The 20,875-nt window shown below is 39.8% G+C and overlaps 2 protein-coding genes across 2 annotated transcripts in view; one reads left to right on the plus strand and one right to left on the minus strand.

The window, feature by feature from the left end:
• The window catches only part of LOC149282169 (guanine nucleotide exchange factor DBS-like), a 92,757-nt gene that overhangs the window by 60,302 nt on the left and 11,580 nt on the right, over positions 1-20,875 (minus strand). The window contains exons 9-15 of the mRNA XM_089498509.1: positions 20,485-20,599; positions 18,268-18,387; positions 16,914-17,105; positions 16,247-16,438; positions 15,656-15,833; positions 9,617-9,723; positions 6,426-6,514 (exon numbers count right to left, since the gene is read on the minus strand). Of these exons, the coding sequence (XP_089354635.1) occupies positions 6,426-6,514; positions 9,617-9,723; positions 15,656-15,833; positions 16,247-16,438; positions 16,914-17,105; positions 18,268-18,387; positions 20,485-20,599 (993 nt within the window). The remainder of the gene's footprint in view (positions 1-6,425; positions 6,515-9,616; positions 9,724-15,655; positions 15,834-16,246; positions 16,439-16,913; positions 17,106-18,267; positions 18,388-20,484; positions 20,600-20,875) is intronic.
• On the plus strand, positions 2,685-3,821 carry LOC149282171 (lactosylceramide 1,3-N-acetyl-beta-D-glucosaminyltransferase-like). Its single transcript, XM_089498542.1, has one exon. It carries the CDS (start codon positions 2,685-2,687, stop codon positions 3,819-3,821), a length of 1,137 nt encoding a protein of 378 aa, XP_089354668.1.

The raw sequence follows: 20,875 nt of genomic DNA on the forward strand, positions 1-20,875 counted from the left end.
CGGCCGCATAGGCCCAGTCAGTCCGGTCCTGACTGGGCCTATTTTAAGTTAGGGGCCTGGAGCTGCAGCTCCATCAGCCCCTAAGTCAATCCGGCCCACCGGGCAAATGCCCGGTGTGCCCCATGGCCAGTCCGCGCCTGTCCCTGATGTTGTGGACTACATCTCCCATAATGCTCTTAGTCATACTGCTGACAAAGCATCAAGGGAAATGTAGTTCACAACATCTGAAGAGCCGAAGGTTGCCTACCCCTGGTGTAAGCAGTTGGCATACCGTGGATTTTACAGATTAAAGCTGTGACCCTATGCATTGTGCTTTTTTTATGATATATCTAATGACCAAGCAACTGTGATTGTGTTCTGTGGAAAAGGTTAGAGAGGCACTGAGAGAACGAGAAAGCATGTATGTTCCCGTTATATATTTACTTCGTTTTACACCAGAAACGCAACCCAGGGTAAAATGTGTCATACCTGTACTGAAATTGGGAAAAGACAAAGTAGTAGTCCAAGTTTAAGTTTAAAAGTCTCATTGATCATTAGAAAATCCTTTTTGCAATTCTATTACACAGCTGCATCGTTGGGTATTGGGGCACCCACCGCTATCTTATTCTTGACGTTGTATGCTGTCAATAAAGGGTTTTTTTTCTTCTTTTCATGATGACGTAGAACCCTCATGAAGGTTTTAAGGTGCTAACTTGGTGAGGGACTATTTTTAGAAACATGTTACTGTTTAATTTTGCGCTATTAAATTTTAAGATCCTAAAGGGTAAATCCAAGGGTGGGGGGGGAATCTCCTTTATCATAATACAGTGCTGTATACAGTAATGTAGGTTACCACTTAAAACCAAGTTTTTCTATCTGATTGTGTTTGAATAAACTTCCTTCATCTGAAGGCTGCCATTGTTGGTCATGTGAAATTTTGGGAAGACTTCCCCTGCTCAAACACCATACAGAGCTGATTCTAAATGGCAATGCTAATGGGGCTTGTTCCCCATTTATTAGTGAGAGGGTCTAGATGGTTAAGACTGGGCTTTTTGTATTGTTTACCACACGGAGAATAAGGTTTCAGGGTGTTTGTCTAATAGACTGGGATAAAACGGCTAAGATGTACAGAGGCCGGAAAATACTGTATTATCTAAACACTGAAAATTTATTTTTAATCGGACACCAGTAATAATAAAATGGATGTTTAATGCTGTCTGCATAGGGGACTGTTCTGTAGCTGCCAGTGCTTGGGGTTGCGTAAGGTGACTTCAAGATCTCACCCCTGTGACGCCTGCTGGCACAAGTGAGCTAAAGAATCCTATTAACTGCACACTAGATAAGGGACATTTGGCCCTTCTAGGCTACCCATTATTCCACCTGCTATAAATCCTGAAACATTTCATGGCTTTCATACCTTGCACTGTATCAGCAGTTATGGCTGTGCCTAGGTTATTCTATCTTTCCCTCTGCTCATTAAAGCAGGTGTCTCAAATCTTCTAATTTTAGACAATGACCTCTCCTAGCATTTCCACTCCAGTGCCTCCTGCACTTCGTTGTTTTGGTTTTTAAATTTAAAATCCTACCCTACCCTACCTTCCTTCCTAGCTGTGTTCAGGTATCTTTTCTGATAAGCTTTATCCTATTAATTTTGGACTATGACCTCTTATGCTTCCTTCTTGCATAAACTGGCATGGGTATAGTCTGAGAGTGGCTGAACGGTAAAATGTAATGTTATATCCCTGGGCTTAGATGTAGACCGTGTGCAGTTGAAAGGCTTCACGACATGAAGCACCCCTTGACATACCCCCTCCGCTCCCATCACATGTGTACATTGGATAAGGTCTCTTTCGATGCCAGGTAAGAAAGGCAAATGTGAGGCGGTTTAAGTTTGATTGAAAGATAAAGAACGATAATGGTAGAGAAGGAAACAGACGCTTGTGACACTGGGAGGGAGAACAGCTATGAGGGCTGTCTTACCAACAGGATAAAATCTCAGTAGCGAGAGGGAGACTTCTGCCCCTTTGATTGCCCCTGCCAAGTATTTGCTCCAGTGGGCCATGAGTTCAAGCCGGGTTTAGCCATAACAGGCTATACAGGTTTGCAACTTTAATTGCTTTCTCTGCCTCCCCACTTTATTCAATGTGTATCCGCATTATCCCTGTCCTGTGGGTTTGATTTGTGAACTTTTTATTTTTTATGTCCATTTATGTATAGGTCCTGCGTCTTCTGAGACATGTCTGTAAACAGATAAAACGCCTGAAGAGAATCTTTCGTGTGTGTGTGGTGGGGAAGAATCAATTTGCATCAGTTGCAGGCAGTGTCAATTAACTATACTGTGTGTTAAGGAAGTACAGTATGATTTGCGAATGAATGCAGATAAGAATCTATCACGTAAAGTCTATTGACTCTTGAAGATGACTCTGAGATTTATTTATTTTTTGTTTCCTTTTAACTTTTATACAGGTCCTGGTGGCTTCTCTGAAGTAAGGAGCTGCAATGCCAAAGTACATTTTGAATATTTAGCCTCTGCCACAGACAATGCCACCTGCATGGTATTTCATATTTTAAAAAGCTCCTATGAACATAATCGCCTGTTAATTGCTGCTTAGAGAAATTAAAAATGAATTCCCTAACACATTGGATTTGCCTTCCTAAGAGAAGAACTATATGAATATGTAATCAAACCACCTCAATCTGTCATAATGCTCATCTCTGCTAGAAGGTTAAAACGGTGCCAATTCCTGCAGATACTTACAACATGCTTTGTTTTGTCCCTGATGCTTATGTGGGTTCAGGATGATAACGATTTCGTGAATCATATAAAATCGTATTCCTACAGATACCTCATAAATAGCTATGATTTTATAAACGAGAGCTTGTCAATTACTCATGGCAATTCTGATGGAACAAGAAACTACAAATATTTGATGACTAACCAAGATAAATGCCAAAATGAAGATGTGCTTCTTCTACTGTTTGTAAAGACTTCCCCTAAAAATCGGAAACGTCGTGATGCAATTAGAAGAACCTGGGGTAATGAGTTGTACATCCGATCGCAACATGCAGCTAATATAAAGGTTGTGTTTGCCCTGGGCATTGACAGTGACCCAGTCAAAAGTCAGATTGTCCAGAGGGAGCTGGTCGCTGAAAATACCAGATACAATGATCTAGTTCAACAAGATTTCCTTGATACTTTCCACAACCTTACTCTGAAGTTACTATTACAGTTTGGGTGGGTGAACTCTTACTGTTCCAACGCCAAATTTGTTATGTCTGCCGACGATGACATCTTTATCCATACCCCTAATCTAGTCTCGTACTTGAAAATTTTGGATCTGATTGGGGTGCAAGACTTTTGGATAGGCAGGGTTCACCGTGGATCCCCACCCGTACGGAACAAAAAGAGCAAGTATTATGTTTCGTATGAAATGTATCCGTGGGCCTCTTATCCTGATTATACTGCTGGGGCTGCATATGTAGTGTCCAGAGATGTGGCTGCAAAAGTATATGAAGCATCACAAACATTAAGTACAAATTTATACATAGATGATGTTTTCATGGGTATCTGTGCTAATAAAGTGGGTGTTGTGCCTCAATATCACGTATTTTTCTCAGGAGAAGGAAAAGCCCCTTATCACCCATGCATCTACAGCAAAATGATCACATCCCATGGACACTTGGATGACATTGATTATCTGTGGAGACAAGCTACAGACCCCAAAGTATACTCTCTAACAACCGGGTTTTTGGGAGACATGTATTGCAAATTTGTTAAAATAATGCTTCTCTGCAGGATTCATTATGTGGAAACCTATCCATGTTCAGCTGCGTGGTCCTAGTACTTGAATTAATAAATATTTGATTAAAGATATTTTTTCCGGTACTCTATATTAAACAGAGTAACTCCCATTGTTGATGTAGCATTCAAATGGAATGCTGGAAAAATTTTAACTTTTTAAAAGTGAAAAGATTCCTTGGTGTAGTAACACGTTAAACGTTATTCAGTCAATTATTTTTTATTTTTTTGTTTTTGTTTTTTTTCTTTAATGTTAATGTATTCAATTTAAAAAAAAATTGCTCCATGCATTCTTTTCCATTGCTGTTTCTGCAATATGATTCAAGCAGTTTCATGTTTTTTGTAGTTTAGTAGTTCCTTGAACAAGATTACACTTTCCATTGGGAAATATAAACCTTTTTATTTTTATAATGGATTACTGTATTAGTATAGAAAAAGTCTTACAATGTTTCAGCAGGCCATGCCAAAAATTATAATTACCTACCTTACACTAAAGTCATGCGTTTTTTGTTTTGTTTTTTTAAAATACATCCTGAAAACTTGGGGGGGGGGGCTTTTATTCATGGGACTACAGATTTAATCTTTGAAGCTAAATTGCCAAGGTAGTCTTATGAGAAATGTCTTTGGAAGCCTTAATATATATGTGTGGTTTATTTTTGTTTGTTAGTATTGCAGTTTACTAATATCTACAGCAGTTAGAAATGTGTAATTTTATTTTTTCCCCCATTGTAAAAATGTTTGAACTACAGCAGGTCTGTTTTTTTAAATGTAGATTCTTTATGGCTTTTTTTAATATTATGAAAGGAATGAAGGCTTAACACTGTAGAAAAGAGCTGACCTTGAGCATGTAGTGAATGGTTTATTTAATTTTTTTTAATTATTATTATTGCAATAAACGAGTTGTTTTAATACAATGCATTTCCTACACCATGGAAGTGTGTTTTTTGTTTTCTCCTTTTAAATAAATATTCTACAAAAAGTGACATCTTCTTGAGCTTGGATATCTCTAAAATAACAAAATAATTCCCATACATCCCTGTGCACCATTGAGGCAAATAGTGTTGGATTCACTAATGTCCTTCATTCAGCTAAATGGGCAGTATTTAAGTTATTTGCTTAGATTACGGGTTCTAGAATATATTGCAGTGATTGCAATTGGCCAGATTCAACAATGTCCCAATTAGCACGGGGGGGAAGGATGGCCACACATCTAATTTCCAATTAGAAAAATGCACACGTACCAAATGTGGCCTTTTAGTTCCCCCCAAAAATGACAAACCCATGCATGTGGGGTATCACTGTACTCAGGAGATGTTGCTGAACACATATTGGGGTGTCGTGTGACAGCGTCATATACCAGGAGCTGTAAATTCATACATAAAGTAGGTGTGTGTGGGAAAAATACACACACAAAAAATACTACTGCAAACTTTGAAAAAATGCTGGTGGTAAAATGTGTGCATGTAAAGAGTTAAAATACCAGCATTTAAAATACCCTGGGGTGTCTAGTTTTCAAAAATATATGGTTTTGTTGGACACACTGAAATGGCCCGGCTCAAAGATGTACCAAATAGGGCATGGGCAGTGGATCCCCAAATGCCAAAGTTCAACATTGAAAAATGTGCATGCCCCAAATGTGGCCCTTTTGCCCCCAAACAGCCAGGCAAAATCATTCATGTGAGGTATCGCTGTACTCAGGAGATGTTGCTAAACACATATTGGGGTGTTTTATGATAGTGACATATACCAGAACCTGTTTATTCATACCTAAAGTAAAATGTGTGTGAAAAAACAAATGCAAAAAAAATGACTAACATAAAGTTTGACAAAGGCTGATGGTAGAATTAGTGCTTGGAAAGGGTTAAAATACTAGCACTTGGAATACCCTGGGCTGTCTAGTTTTCAAAAATATATGACTTGATGGGGTAAATTGCATTGGCCGGCTTCAAAGATACCCAAAATGGCACATGGGGGGAAGAATTACCAGATTTGGAAAAAAAGGCTTTGAAATAGCAAAACGCTACCTGTACGTTTTGCCCCATAATGTGTAGAAAAAAGCAAAAAAACATAATAACATTGGGTATTTCTAAACTCAGGACAAATAGTAGAATCTATTTAGCAGGTTTTTTCATTACCTTTTATAGATGAGTAAAAGATTTTTCAACTAAAAGTTATAAACAGTCATTTTTTTCTACATTTTTCACCATATTTTATACTTTTTTTAATAGTAAATAATATGATACAATCAAAACAATGTCATCTAAAGAAAGCCCTTCTTGTCCTGAAAAAAAACAATATCTAATGTGTGTGGGTTCAGTAAACGGGAAAGAAGAAAATGTTAAGATGTTTCTTTAACAATAAAATCTATATTTTTGTACTCATGGCATTCTACAGTATTTTCAAGCCAAACACTTGAATGACACATAGTATTTAGAGAGATGGGTATTCCCATCTTCTGTATATACACATAAAGTGGGTTCCTAATGCATATATCAAACGCACATTAAAATAATAATTAAAAAAAGTGTACTCGGTGTACAGAATGCTGAAGTGTATGATCGATTATTGACTCACCGCTATCCAGTGATAATAGACAAAAGACAGCTGCTTCCTATTTACAAATTTCCTTAAATTTGTGATGACTTACTTCTTTCGTGAAGATAAATTCTCCTCACTTTCACTCATCACTAGTGATCGGCTTGTTCCACCTTGGCTAGCTTCATGCATTACTTCAATCTATGGTGAAGACAGAAAACAGAACGTATAAAAAAATTAAAACGATGCAAAAATAATAATTGTGTGTTTTAAGCATCTTTGTGCACAGTCCGTAATATGTTTTCTGGGTCATGTGTTCAGAGGTGGCACTAGGGCAGGATGGTGTCTGCCCAGTTTTTAACTTATGCAGACTTGGTTTGGGGGCTGCTGATGGATATATCTAACTAGGGGAACACTATTTTTTATAGATGCTTAGAATTATCAAAGATTATATGCTGTTACAAAAAGCTAGAGCTCTGATTAACCAGACCATTATTATCAACCATATATATTGGGTTTGTTGTATGCTTCCCAGAAGCCTCGTTTCTGGCTGGACTAGATATACAGTAGCCAAACTCTGCATTGTGTATCCACAGCTGGCTTAAACACACTGGCGATCTCTGTTCATTTATGGCAAATGTGCATTGTCAGAGTCCAATGCTGGCTGCTCAGGGTTGGCCCCTCCATGCTTAGGGCCCTGAGCTAGTGGGGGTACCAGAGACAAATCCTACGTCAGAAGCTACTGCATGCAGGAGAGAGACGGTAATGCTGGTCGATCTAGTTAATGAATAACTAGTACCAACTTATTTCCAGCACCAAAACAGCCTTTGGTATGCCTCATTATATGGGATGCAGTAATAGTTGCCCTTTTCTGTTGTACCCTGTCATTTTATTGTTTGTTATATCCTTTATAGGAGGTAGCAGGGATATATAAAAGAAGAAAAAAATATGGCTTAACAAGGTCATAGCCCTACCCTGTGTTCCCTGTAGATCTGTCATAGCCATACAATGTCACTGTAAACAAACATACAATAAATGGTAATAATGTTTGCTGGGTATGAGTGCGTCACAGGGTTCAACAGCCCTAAATTTTCGTTGTAAATGTGTCCCTCTTTAAAACATTAGGATGTATTTCTCTAAAAAGAGAGGAAGAATGTGCACAATGTCACAATGAATACATCAGCTGTATGCGAAACAAAATAAAAAATGCTGAAATCTAAGGGGCTTTGTGTGTCCAAACACAGACAAACCATGGATGACTTACCGTGTGACCAAATGGAAACACTATATTGTTTTATTTATATTTTTCAGAAAATGTCTTCATAAGAAACTTTCCATTGGCATATGCATCTTCAATAATTAACTTTAGTTCATCTTTTTTTTTCTTTGTGTTGTGTAACACCATGTTAATCTGTGCACAATTCAAAAATCCTACTTAACTAAAGGTGTGCCAATCAATTAATCGATCATTTAAGGTTTAACTGGGATAATGCTTCTTGTTACAACTGCTTTACTATAGCTTACCATTGTCCTATCCTTACTTCCATGATAATTAGATAATCCTAATGTACTTAAAAGGAACCCCCTGCAGTTTCTTTATTATTAATATTAGATTGCCCTTTCTTAAATGAATACATAAAAACACCAACAGTTCTAGTTTTCATACAGCTGTATAGTAGTCATCGGTATGTGTGCCTTGTCTACTAAACAGTTTTACTTATCATACTGCCTTATGGTAAAACAGAATTTAAATTCTATACAGCTGGTATAAATGGGGAAAAATATAAACTTGCTCTGATTTGGAAATCTACCTATATTTTTATGAGTTATGAGTGTTTTCTAAATATTTGTTTTTAGTTTTTTATATATATCTTTATCGCCTACCTAATCGAATTTGCCTCTAACTAGTCATGCCAGTTTGAGCATCTGCTAACACGCTCTATACAGCGAGCTAAGCAAAAGACTGGCAAATACAGTGAATCATAGAACTGTAATGTTTTTCTGCTGAACGAATAAGATTTGTTAGGAAGATGTACTCGGTTTCTTGTGCTATTTCTAGTTTGTGTCATGCTCCTCTCTGCACAGGTGTGGCCGGTGCTGGATAAAGGGATTTGGGCATCTGTAGCTGGGGCCTAATCATGGAATTATACAGAGAGAAAACACTAAAAGTTAATGGAGAGCAACTAGAACCTAGTGAAGTAAATGATGTGTGGAGGACATTGTAGAAATATGGTAATGGTGAGTTATGTGCAGGCGAGAGTTACAGACATACCTGGAGATAACTCCCGCAGCTCCTGCGACCTACAGTTTTCCCTTAGTGAACCAGAGAAGTGGCACTTTACCCAAGGTCTCTGGGCAAAACCCAGAGAGCTCCCAGGTATGGTTATGCACCATGCCGGTTTTATGTTCATAGCATGGGCACTCTGGTGTACGCGGTGTATAGGAGGTACCAGGCTACCACTGTGAACGATTGCTAATTCGTTTTTATTTCAGGAAAAAATGTTTGTGTAGCTGCTGTTGGGCAGGTGGGCCTCCTAAAGAGACATGGGCCTGGAGCTTCAGATCCATCACCTGTATCAGCCCTGGGTGATATCATGCACATCCCAGCATATGTATGCCAGAGTGACCCTAAATGCAGCACATAAGTAACACAACACAGTTAAAGGTGACACTTGGCTATCATATACGTTAAAATGTATATGTTGTCTGGAGTGGCTCTTTAAGAAGCCAGGTCTAGTCATAGAGGTAGGGCTATTCCCCAAAGCATACCTGGGAACTTAGTATGTTTCCAGATAAATGCCTTCTTCCATGAGCCTCCGGGTCAGTATGTTTAATCTCCAGCACAGATCACACTCACACTCTGCCCCGGAGGGTCTTAATCTAGCACTGGTTTCTAAGTATGCTTATAAATGTCTGTTTGGGTTTACTAACATTATACCAGCTAATTATGAACTCCCTTCTGTTTGGACTCTCTTGAGTGATTCATAACATAGGGAAGGATAACTGCTTTCCTTTACAATGTATCCTTTACAATGTATCCTTTACAATGTATTGAGAATACAAATGTAGTTTGAAATAGCAAACTTTGTTTTAATATTAAACAAGGTTATATTGAAGAGGTTATTCTGGTGCAAAGTTTGTAAACTGATCTTTTCACCATAGCAACCAATGGAATAGTCCAGTCAACAGGAGCATTTAATTGGTTGCTATGGTGATAAGACAATTTAAAAAAAAATTTGCATCAGCCTCACGTTTTCAACATAACCTCCATTATCCTTTAATTTGCATGCTGGATGAAAGTACCTTAATTCCTCCTTTTGTCTTCTTGGTATTTCTTTTTCGAGACAGATCAGCTTCAGAGAGGGATTTTGGCGGTGTAGAAGGAACATCAGGTACACGTCGAGTTGTGGCTAAAATTAAAAACAGTAATGTGTTTTGTTTTTTTCCAGACATTATCGAAAACATAAACAATCTTCTTTGTTTGTATATTGACGCAAAAGTAAAAGCTCACAGACTATTTTTTACCACAATTTTAACGTGAATATATAAATATTATTTATTATTATAATTATGATTTATATAGTATCATATTCCACAGCACTGCACAATGGATAAACAAGACCTGACAAGTACTGCACAAGTACCGCATTACAGAAACAACAGGTAAGGACGTCTCAAACCAGCTTAGAATCTAGCAAGGATATAGTATCTGCATAGTGTTTGTGCACAGCGCTTGTTGGATCTTGGACACACTGTCCACAAAGAAAAGGCTGCGCCATCACCGCCCTATCCAGAATGTATAAAAAGACATATTGCCCAGTTATTAATTCAAATCTACTGGAATGTCTGCCTCTATATTAGTATCCAGCCATTCTGCACTCTCCATATGGGTGTTGGGTGACAAGGACAAGGGGCTTCCCCAACGCTTCTTGCGCTAACTGAAGCTAAGTACGTTATTTTAATATCTTTAGGCATAATAAATCACTTTTAATTGCATGAAAATGTGTCTGGCGTTATGTTATTTCGGGATCTAAACTAGTTCACTAAAGCTATTTTCATGTCAGCTTACACTATTGTATAAGGCGGGCTTCCTTTCGCCCTTCTTCAAGGTCTGCCATGACATATACTCCCCACACGCAAAAGTGTCTCTGAACACAACAAAGCAGTGAATTGTGAAAATTGTTTCAAATAAGGAAATGAGACTCCACACTGTAAGGGCAGAATTAGGAACATCATGACAGCGTGTCTTATTAAAAAATAGTATACAAGAAGTGTCACCTTAGACACATACTAATTTTGACTCCGATTGCAGAGCTGTGCCTGGCTTTCAAGGGACTGGCTTCCAAGAGGCCCTCGCTGTCCTGCAATGTAATAAGGTGGCATGATAGATTGAGTGGTTGGCAAAAGAACAAATGAAAGGTGCGTTATCTAGGGTGTGTGGGAGAAGAAAATAGATTTATGGGCATAGACTGGGGTAAAGTTAGCGATTGTGGGCTTAAGGGTGGAGAGAGTTGTTGGGTGGATTGCTAACTAAAAAAAGAGGAATAACCACCAGGCACAAAATTACTTTAATAACATATAATATGGAAAAAATAAGTTTGCTTTGGGAGTGGCTCTCAATCAAGACACATCTCCCCCCTCCCCTTAACATGTATCTTATTAGTTTTCTTGGATTAATCTTGTCTAGTACACAGTACACATCAACTGCTTCATCACCCCTAAGTTAAATACATAGTTAAGCACTTAATACCGTATTGGCCCGAATATAGGCCGCACTTTCCCCCCCCAGTGGGGGTGCGGCCTATATTCGGGGTCTAGCGCCCAATGCCCGGGACATGCAGTTCCGGGCGCCGGGCAGGCAGCAGGGTTAGGATACAGATTCCCCGCAGCGGTACAGGGGACCCGTATCCTACTCTCTGATACGCTCTGACAGCCTCCCCTGCCGGCACTTTCCACGGGGGGAGTCCCGGCAAGGGAGATTGTTAAAGCACATCGTGCAGACGTGCTGGCAGCGGAGGTTGTTTACGCTCATCGCCGCAGCCTGTGAACGTCCGCACGATGCGTTTTACCTCTGCCCCCAAGACTTACCAGAGCAGACTCCCAGGTGTCTTGCGGGGCCGGCGGGGGACATCTACCCAATACGCGTATACAGCTTCCGGTGCCAGCACTTCCGCTGAGTGCCGGCATCGAGAGTTGTATACGCGTATTGCGTAGATGTCCCCCTCAGGCCCCGAAAGACACCCGGGAGTCTGCTCTGGTAAGTCGGGGGGGGGGGGAGGACAGAGTGGCAGCATATCTCGAGGGGGGGAGGACAGAGTGGCAGCATATCTCGAGGGGGGAGGACAGAGTGGCAGCATATCTCGGGGGGGGGACAGAGTGGCAGCATATCTCGGGGGGGGGGACCGAGTGGCAGCATATCGGGGGGGACAGAGTGGCAGCATATCTATTACAAAACTTTTTCTTTAAAAAAGCACCAAACCTTTAGGGTGCAGCCTATATTCGGGTGCGGCCTATATCCGAGCCAATACGGTATTTATCCTTTCAATATGGCTATGTTTTGTATCTCACTATACTTGATCCGTAAATAGATGAGTCATCAGATTAACATGATGTGGTACTGAGGTCCAGACAGAAAACATCTTAATGGGCATCTTATGGAGCAATACGTGAAAATACGTGAAGACTGTACTGTGTACCGGCTCTACTTCTATTTGTTTCCACAATAACCAGACACTTGGCTGCAGTGTGTAACTGCTTTGTGATTTAATTATATATAAACAGAGTGACATAAATGTCCTCACTACATCTGCTTTGTGGACATATATGGCTTTTGGGGCGAGAAACAAATGATTGCCCTTAAGATAATGTAGACTAGTGCCTAAAGGCCTGCTCAAATGGAGGCCCTGCCCTGGTGTGCGTGTATGGGTGTTCGTTTGACAGAGCCTGTCCTGGTGTGTGTGTGTGTGTGTGTGTTTGGGTGTCGGTGTGACAGAGCCTGTCCTGGTGTGTGTGTGTTTGGGTGTCGGTGTGCCTGTCCAGAGCCTGTCCTGATGTGTTTGTCTGGGTGTCAGTGTGGCAGAGCCTGTCCTAGTGTGTGTGTTCGGGTGTCAGTGTGGCAGAGCCTGTCCTGGGGTGTGTGTTTGGGTGTTGGTGTGGCAGAGCCTGTCCTGGTGTGCGTACGAACACAGAAAAGAACCCAGCACTCCAATCAGCTTCCAATCCTTAGATTACTTTATTCAAAGAAAGCAAAACAAAAAAGCAACGTTTCGGCCAGGGCCTTTGTCAAGCTCAAAAGGCTCTGTTTGGCCGAAACATTGCTATTTTTGTTATGCTTTCTTTTTTGGTGTGCCCTTTTTTCCTGCTAGCTCCCAGCTTCCTGAGTTGAGTGCTGAACCATTTCTTCTTTTTTTAAATGTCCTGGTGTGTGTCGGTGTGGCAGAGCCTATTCTGGTGTGTGTGTGTGTGTGTGTGTGTTTGGATGTCGGTGTGGCAGAGCCTGTCCTGGTGTGTGTTTGGGTGTCGGTGTGGCAGAGCCTGTCCTGGTGTGTGTGTCTGGGTGTCGGTGTGGAAAAACCTGTCCTGGTGCGTGTGTTTGGTTATCTGTTTCCTTAATTTACAGTAGGAACTATTTCATTTTTACTTATCCAGAGATAAAACGCCCTCCTGAATTTGTAGTGACTTCAGGGGACAAAACATTCAAGGCCCTGAAATCATTTAGTGGAAAAGATAAGGTATTGTGTTATTTGCTCTATAATATTTATTTCAAGGATTAGTCGCACTGAATTGTGGCTTCAGGCTTCCCATGTTGAATGACCAAGTATTATGTATATGTATGTACATATATGTTTTTTAATAAAAATGGGTTGCTCAGTCTGAAATGCCCGGGTCTATTTTTTGTCCCAGTCCTGGCCTGGGTATGACAATGACCCTGCTGAAAACCAGCCCAGGCGAATTTACAGTAATGTATTTATAGGAGCATTTTAACAGGTCCAACATTCCCTAAGTTATGTTCAAGCAAATAGATCTTAAAATGTATCTGGTTCATAGGGCTTGAGAGCAGGTTTCTCAAGGGTAATCAAGAAAAACCAAGGGAATGCAACACATGACCATGCCCAGACACGCAAGGTTGTTACAATTACCGTATTTGCTCGATTATAAGACGACCCCCCAAAATCTGAATATTAACTTAGGAAAAAAGAAAAAGCCTGAATATAAGACGACCCTAAAGGAAAAAAGTTTTACCAGTAAATGTTAATTCATGTAAACTATTTTTTTTAATAAAAGCTATGATTGAGAAAAATATTTTTTTTGTTTTTATTTCTTGTATTTTCCAGCCTGTCCCCCAGTTACACACATCTGCCCCCAGGCTTGCCACACCAATATGGCACTGTGGCCCATGATATGCCTTTTAACCCTCTATATGCCACTGTGCCCCATGGTATGCCTTTTGACCCCCTATATGCCACTCTGCCTCCAGAAATGCCTTATACCCCTATATCCCATTCTGGCATTTAGGGGGTTAAAATGCATATTATGGGGCAGAGTGGCATATAGGGAGGTATAAGGCATTTCAGGAGGCAGAGTGGCATTAAGGGAGTTAAAAGGCATTGTATAGAGCACTCTGCCTCCAGAAATGCCTTATACCCCTATATGCCACTCTGGCATTTAGGGGGTTAAAAGGCATATTATGGGGCAGAGTGGCATATAGGGAGGTATAAGGCATTTCAGGAGGCAGAGTGCTCTATTAAATGCCCCCTTAACGCCACTCCAGAAATGCCCTATGCCCCCATTTAACTAACACACACACACACACTCTCTCCCCCCCCTCCCCTCCCCTCTCCTCTCCTCTCTCCTCTCTCCCCTCTCAGCCCTCTCTTACCGGTGCTTCCAGCCGGGGCAGCGGGTTGACGTCGCCTTCTGCTGCAGCCGGAAGGAGGTGGAGTTGGCAGCGGGGGTTTGTATGCGTCCGTCGCGTATACTTTCCCCGGCTGTCAGAGATCAGAGATCTCTGACAGTCGGGGAAGGTCTACGCGACGGACGCAGACAACCCCCGCTGCTAGCCACACCTCCTTCCGGCTGCAGCGGACGTTGTCTACGCGGATCGCGTAGACGTCAACCCGCTGCCCCGGCAATACAGCAGGAAGCACCGGTAAGTGTGTATGATGGGGGGGGGGGTGAGACAGGAGGATCCAGGTCCCCTGCAGCGGTGCGGGGGATCTGGATCTTAGTCTCCTAATCAGACTCTATTTGAGGTCTGATTAGAAGACGACCCCGATTAGAAGACGAGGGGTATTTTTCAGAGCATTTGCTCTGAAAAAAACCTCGTCTTATAATCGAGCAAATACGGTATGTTGTGAGGATGTGGTTACCATTAACATTTGACAACATAGATGGGCATTTCAAAATATTAATATATTTTTCAGAAAAAAATCATATTCAAGCCAATATGCTTTGTCGTACTTTGTTGGCTTACATGATTGAGCATCTACAGTTTGTACAAGGTAGAAGTTACCTAATTCATTTACAGATAAACTGGAAAAAAACAAGCCCAAGAGAGGATTAGGGCACATTTACATACTAAACAGTGACAAAAGTCACTTGTAACCGACCAATGAAATTTGCTAGGTGAATCAGTAGAAACTGTTTATGTGTTATATGATCTCAAACCTGACCTGTGAACAAACTCTGATGATCAGAGCTTAATAAACCTGCTCCGTACTATATAATTTGAGAATTGTATTGTCTGCAACAACCAAACTATCTTATGTTTTGTTACATGGACATTCCCCAAACCTTGCTTAGAGACGCTGTGTGCATTCAACTGTACATTATAATAAATTGCATCTTTCACAAAAGCAAGTGTTTGCAGACAGCTAGGTTAGAACTGCCCAGTCAAACAAACAGCATTAGGTGTGGTTCAAGCGTTATACAAGAAAAGGCACACACTTTTATGGAAAGGTAAACAAAGCCAAAAGGTTGGTTTTCTCACGAGGACACTAATTTCCCTGATTATCTAGACACAGGGATCACATGATAACATGAGGATGTTTTATTTCCTTTATTTGGGTATTTTAAGTGGTTATTGAGGGGAAAATAGGGAAGGTTGGAGGGTTGTAGAGAGAAACTATATTGTATACCTTAGGACAATTACAGGAATCTTAAAGCTGGGACAGTACTAATGTGTTCATGTTTGATAACCATGACCCATTGTTCTATAACACATCAGGTCACTTATCCTAGATAATGTTGTGTACATGGATTATTTTATTATTACTATTATTATTATCTTTTATTTATTAAGCAGTGCAATACTGGAATGCAGCATCAAGAATGAACTTTTACCCAAGGAAGATGGCCTAACGGTCTTTGGCGATGCTCTTTTTGGTGAGGACTCAGGATGTGGAGCTACTGGCTGCACTGGCCTCGTCTGCTTTGCTGCCAGCTTCTTCAAACTTGCTTGTCTTTTGTCAAACATTTCCTGGACATCAACCAACTTTTGTAGTACTCTCTGCACAACAGACTGCAATTTGAAAACAATACATTTCTGAAATTAATTCACCATTTACAACATAAAGTACCAGTATAATGCACTAATAGAAATAGTCAATTTGGTGTTGATCACCAGTTGAAATACTGAAAACTGAAAAAGAAAAAAAAAAAGGGGACCCACATAAAAACAATTCAACTGAAAACAAATAAAATCATTGTTTCTTTTTTCTATAAATACAAAAATACTACGTCGACAAATAATAAATACAATTTTTTACCTATGCCACTTAGAGTTAAGACTTCAGACTTTTCATCAAACTAGCTTTGTTTTGAACACCCTTATACTATCATATTGTTTGTCTATTGTTCACATATGTCAAGTCCTGAAAGAGCCTTCGTAATTTAATATGAAAGTCAAAAGTTTTGTGGTATCCTAATTCATACCTTTATTTCGGGAGAAAGGATCATGTCATATTTGTTGTAAAAGTCTGTAGGATTGGATAGCTGGTGTCCTCTTGAGCTTCCAAGAAATTTCTCAATATCCTGTAGTGCTGACTCTGCGCCATCCTGGGACTGACACTTGTCCACAGCTTGAGAGGCCAAGAGGTAGATTCCATCTTCACACCAATGGTTAGCCTAAAACAAATTCATTTCAATAATATTGGGTTTGTAGATGAGATATTTAACGTGTCAAGTTGGAAAAAGATTGGTGCAAAAGGCTATTTTTTTAAGATGACATTGAAGTGGCTCATAATAGTACAAACAATGCTATCACAGTAATGAAGTGTTCAGAAGGTTTCCAGAAAAGCAAGGTGACCACTATCTGTAATTAGGGTTGGTTTGGCATTGCAAATGTGTATATCTGCAGAGGCCACATGTGTCACCAAATATTAAAAACAAATGTTAAAAAATGTAGGGCTTCTTTATAATCAGACATTAAAGAATATCCCTTAATAAGCGCACTAAATTGTTTGTGTTTTCTTCACATGTATGCCTAAATGGCTATTGTTTCTCATAGTTGCAGATCAGGTTTCTACGCCTTTAGTTTGCCTTCCAGAATAATTCCTTCTAACGTGGAGTAATTGTCTTGTCTGCTTTTCGGGTTATTCACCTTATCAAGTTGCAGGTGTAGCTCCAGTGACTTGCCCAGGATGTCATATTTCTTCTTGGTCTCGTTGGTGAAATCATCACAAATACGCCTCAGTTCTACACACTTTGGTCTGATGGAATCAACCGCATAGTGGTTATTTTGGATGAGCTGGTCCCCGTGGAGGGCATGTAGCTGGGCTTTTTCCAAACATCCCTGGATAATAAGCAACAGCAGAACATGACGTCCACCCTGTCAGATTTATATCCCTCTGGATAAATGCAGTTACACCCCAATGTGGTGCTGTTTCGCCAAATACAAAACAATAATAGGGCGTAGTCTTGAAAAAAACACTCCATGGTTTCCAATGACAAATATCCATGTTCTCCTGACCATTGTCCCTATTACCAATGTTATTTAATTGTATAATGGCATATACGTGTGTTCATGAAGGAATATGGGAAACAACTAACCCATTTGAGCTTCACCTTACAGTTAAATGGAAACTAACATATCTAAGAATTATTTGTATAGCAGTGTTTGTGTGGTGTCAATAGTTTCTTTGAACTATAAATACAACGTACGTACATCTGACAATGTACTTTTTAATATAGATGCAATTATATACACTATTTCTTCTGCAGAGTAACAACCACTGTATGGCTAAGTGTCTAAAGACCACATTTAGTCTTCTAAAAGAAAAAAAAAAGCAAACCGGTTACTCTGGTATGCTAATTGCAAGGCTTGTGTTTGGAAACAGTGTCCTTGTTGCCATTGTACTGTATAATTAACAAAACTGTATCTTAGCTACCTGCAAGACAATTCTAACCACCAATAATAAAGCTTTTTTGTTGCCAACATACACAGTTCCAGCAACCAAATGCGCTTGAATGTATATGATAGCTGATTAATTTACATTTTATGCATGAAATACTTTCCTGCCAGCGAACTTGCACACATGTCTGAGAGTTGAAAACGTGGTACTTGTCATTAGTGAGGCTGTTTGGGGCAGTAGACCATACGTTTAATGTACCGCTTAGACATTTATTTGTTTAAAGGTGAGATGCCACAACTGAGATAAATCCATAAATCTAGTACTGAAAACCATCTATCACTTGTGTTGTTATTACCTTTATTTAACGTTTCATTTTTAAATGTATTCATTTATTCTATTACTATTTTATTACCCTAGCCATCTGGACTTGGCCATATCCCGTGTAGTACAGGAATAATACAGTAGGGCGGTGGTCTGTAGATAACTTTGTGGTGAGTCTTATGAATGACCTATGGTATTTTCATTCTATTATGTGAACCTACATAGCCCCAACTTAAAATTACTTGTTATGTTTAGGGGATGTTTAATTCCGTGTGTGATTACCTGGCCTTTTTCCTCTAGCTGCTTTAGATCCTTCAGCAGTTGTTCCACACGTGAGACGCTGTCTCCAATGTCAGTAAAAGCAGCTTGAATCTCCATTAATGCATCCAGAGCCAACTTCAGCTACAAATAACACAAATCATCAACAAGCAAGGCAACAAAGAATCAATACAATTCCCAAAACTTTGCTGTTAAAATGTCAATGATTACTAATTAGTATTTTCACTTACCTATCTTTTGTGCTTAGAACCCACATACATCTGATATATACTTCCCAATCATTTATTCATTACCAGAGGAAGGCTGGCAAGGAATCCCCCCCTCCCTCGCTGGGGCTCCTTTTAGCTAAAGACTTTTTAGGCCATTAGCTAAAGTTTTGCCACCAGAGTAACTGGGAACTTAGGTAGTGTGGTGACTAGATCCTTACTGTGCTCCTTTTCAATGCACTTCCTCTCTGTATCTATATTTTGGACAGGGCTGGCTAAGGAACATTGAAGATGTAGATCCAAAATAAAGCTAGATACTTTGGCAGCTGTCTCTTTCTTATCATATGTATTTAAGTCTTCAGAATCTGTTTTTGAACAAGTACATACCGCCTAAAGGTATTGTTTTTCACAAGACTGTAATTTTTGGGCACTGTTCTGGTCTTACGCGCATGGGATGGGTCAGGAGATCTTTTGATCTCCACTCTCTGGCCCACTATGCCATGTCTGCAGCACAGACCTCTATCTTAGCTCCCCCATGGTCACATCATAATGCATTGAAGCTGATCCCCCAGAAGGTGGCCTGACATAAAGGTAGGTGGGGGTCACGTCTAACCATGTCCCTAATACCACTCCCAAAAAAAAGTGTCCCAATTTGGACACCTGAAATATTAGGGGTATGCGAATGCAGTACTGTTATTCCACATGAATAAAGGTTGAAGTGCAAAGATAAATACTTAAGCTACTACAGCCCCATTTAAATAATAAAAGGTGTTTTGGTAACAGATCTGCATTAGTTATCAAGATAAGGATCTAAATAAAGAAATCTTTCTGAGGAGAATTCAACCATTAATTCAACCAACATAATAGATTGGACTGTTTTATTTTGTTTATTTTCTATATGAACTTCTCCTCCTGAGCATCAAATGTAAAGCATAATTTAACCCTCGCCCCACTAATTGAGGATTCCTATTTCACATCTCCAAATTACATTGAGCAATGTCGATTGCTCTGAAATATATAAGTGAATATCAACGTAAACACAATAAGGGAGTTGCGTTGTTTCTTGTAGATCAGCCTGTAATTCCACACCCATTACTGTTAATAAAGGGAATAGATGACATGGATATGGAGGTGAAGCTTAAATTAGTTGTTAAGACTATAGACCAAAAAATTAGCAGCTCTTGTGAACTATAAACAAAGTAGACAAAAGAAACCCGAGCAGAAATATTATGTTATTCCAAATTGCTTTTGATTATCGTTTCTGATCTATCATTGTTTTGGGCAGACTGGATGGGCCGAATGGTTCTTATCTGCCGTCACTTTCTATGTTTCTAATGTATTGTCAACATTTACATAAGGCATCTGTCACCGGTGAGCTTGGAAGCGTTGTAAAATATTTATCTACGGCGTACAGTCTAACATAAAGACATACACCCATTGGAGTCCTGCTGTTCTTGGATTACAATTATCCTTTCGCAAAAAAAGATCATTGTTTGTCTGGTTGAACATAATTCCATTCTCTTGGGTGTAACACAGAGATTCCAAGTAGATGAGTACATGTTTAGTGAATCAGTTAATTTTTACCTATACTGTTGGTATAATATAGAATAATATAGCTTCCTTTAACTGTTTACGGCATTACAAACTATGTAATTGCCTGGTCTTTCTTCAGCACTATCGGCTGCTTCCCTGGGCAGTGCCTGGTGCATTATTATATGTCTACAATAAAGGCACTGCCCAAATGAGACATGTTTGCTTCTAGCTTACGCACTGTCATTTAATTTTTCTAGGGGAATTTGCATGCTATTCCCATGTTCTACTATTTGCATGTCATGAGATCTTTACATTTAGATTTCAAGTACAGTTAACAAATACACACGGCTATTTAATAGCCAGCCTGAGGTGTTCTTTAATTTTACCGTATTTCAGGTAAACATGTCTAAACTATCGGAATTTCTGATGGATTGCACCATCCCTCTCTATAAAAAGGAAAGGCTCATATTTGCGTTCATACCTCCTTGAAGTCATGTTCAAAATGCCTCAGCTGTAAGCACTGTTCCAACTTGAGATGATGCCGGCTCCAAAACTGATCAAATGCCTTTTCTGTTTCGTCCAACTGAGCGAGTAACCTACGGGAAACAGCAGAGAACTTCTTAGTACTCGTGCTTTGTCCAATGCTCGTGTTCAGTGAGTGGATTTTCATATATATATATATATATATATAGAAATGGAACTTCATACACTTGCAGGGGTAACAGTTTCCTGATCGCTTTGGGTTTATTCACTAATCTGTAAATCTTTATGGAAGTTGAGGGAAGATTTTCAATGACCAGCTACGTATTATGAAGGACCTATCGATAACATGGGTTATGCAGGATTAAAAATATAGTTTGAGATATTTTTTG

The sequence above is a fragment of the Sceloporus occidentalis genome, unplaced genomic scaffold (assembly GCF_023333645.1).
Source record: "Sceloporus occidentalis isolate IW3139 unplaced genomic scaffold, rSceOcc1.0.p SCAF_121, whole genome shotgun sequence".
In the NCBI taxonomy this organism is placed as follows: domain Eukaryota; kingdom Metazoa; phylum Chordata; class Lepidosauria; order Squamata; family Phrynosomatidae; genus Sceloporus; species Sceloporus occidentalis.

Bases quoted from the DNA above. Each gene is read 5' to 3' on its own strand.
- LOC149282171 (XM_089498542.1), top strand. From the start codon at position 2,685: ATGCTCATCTCTGCTAGAAGGTTAAAACGGTGCCAATTCCTGCAGATA.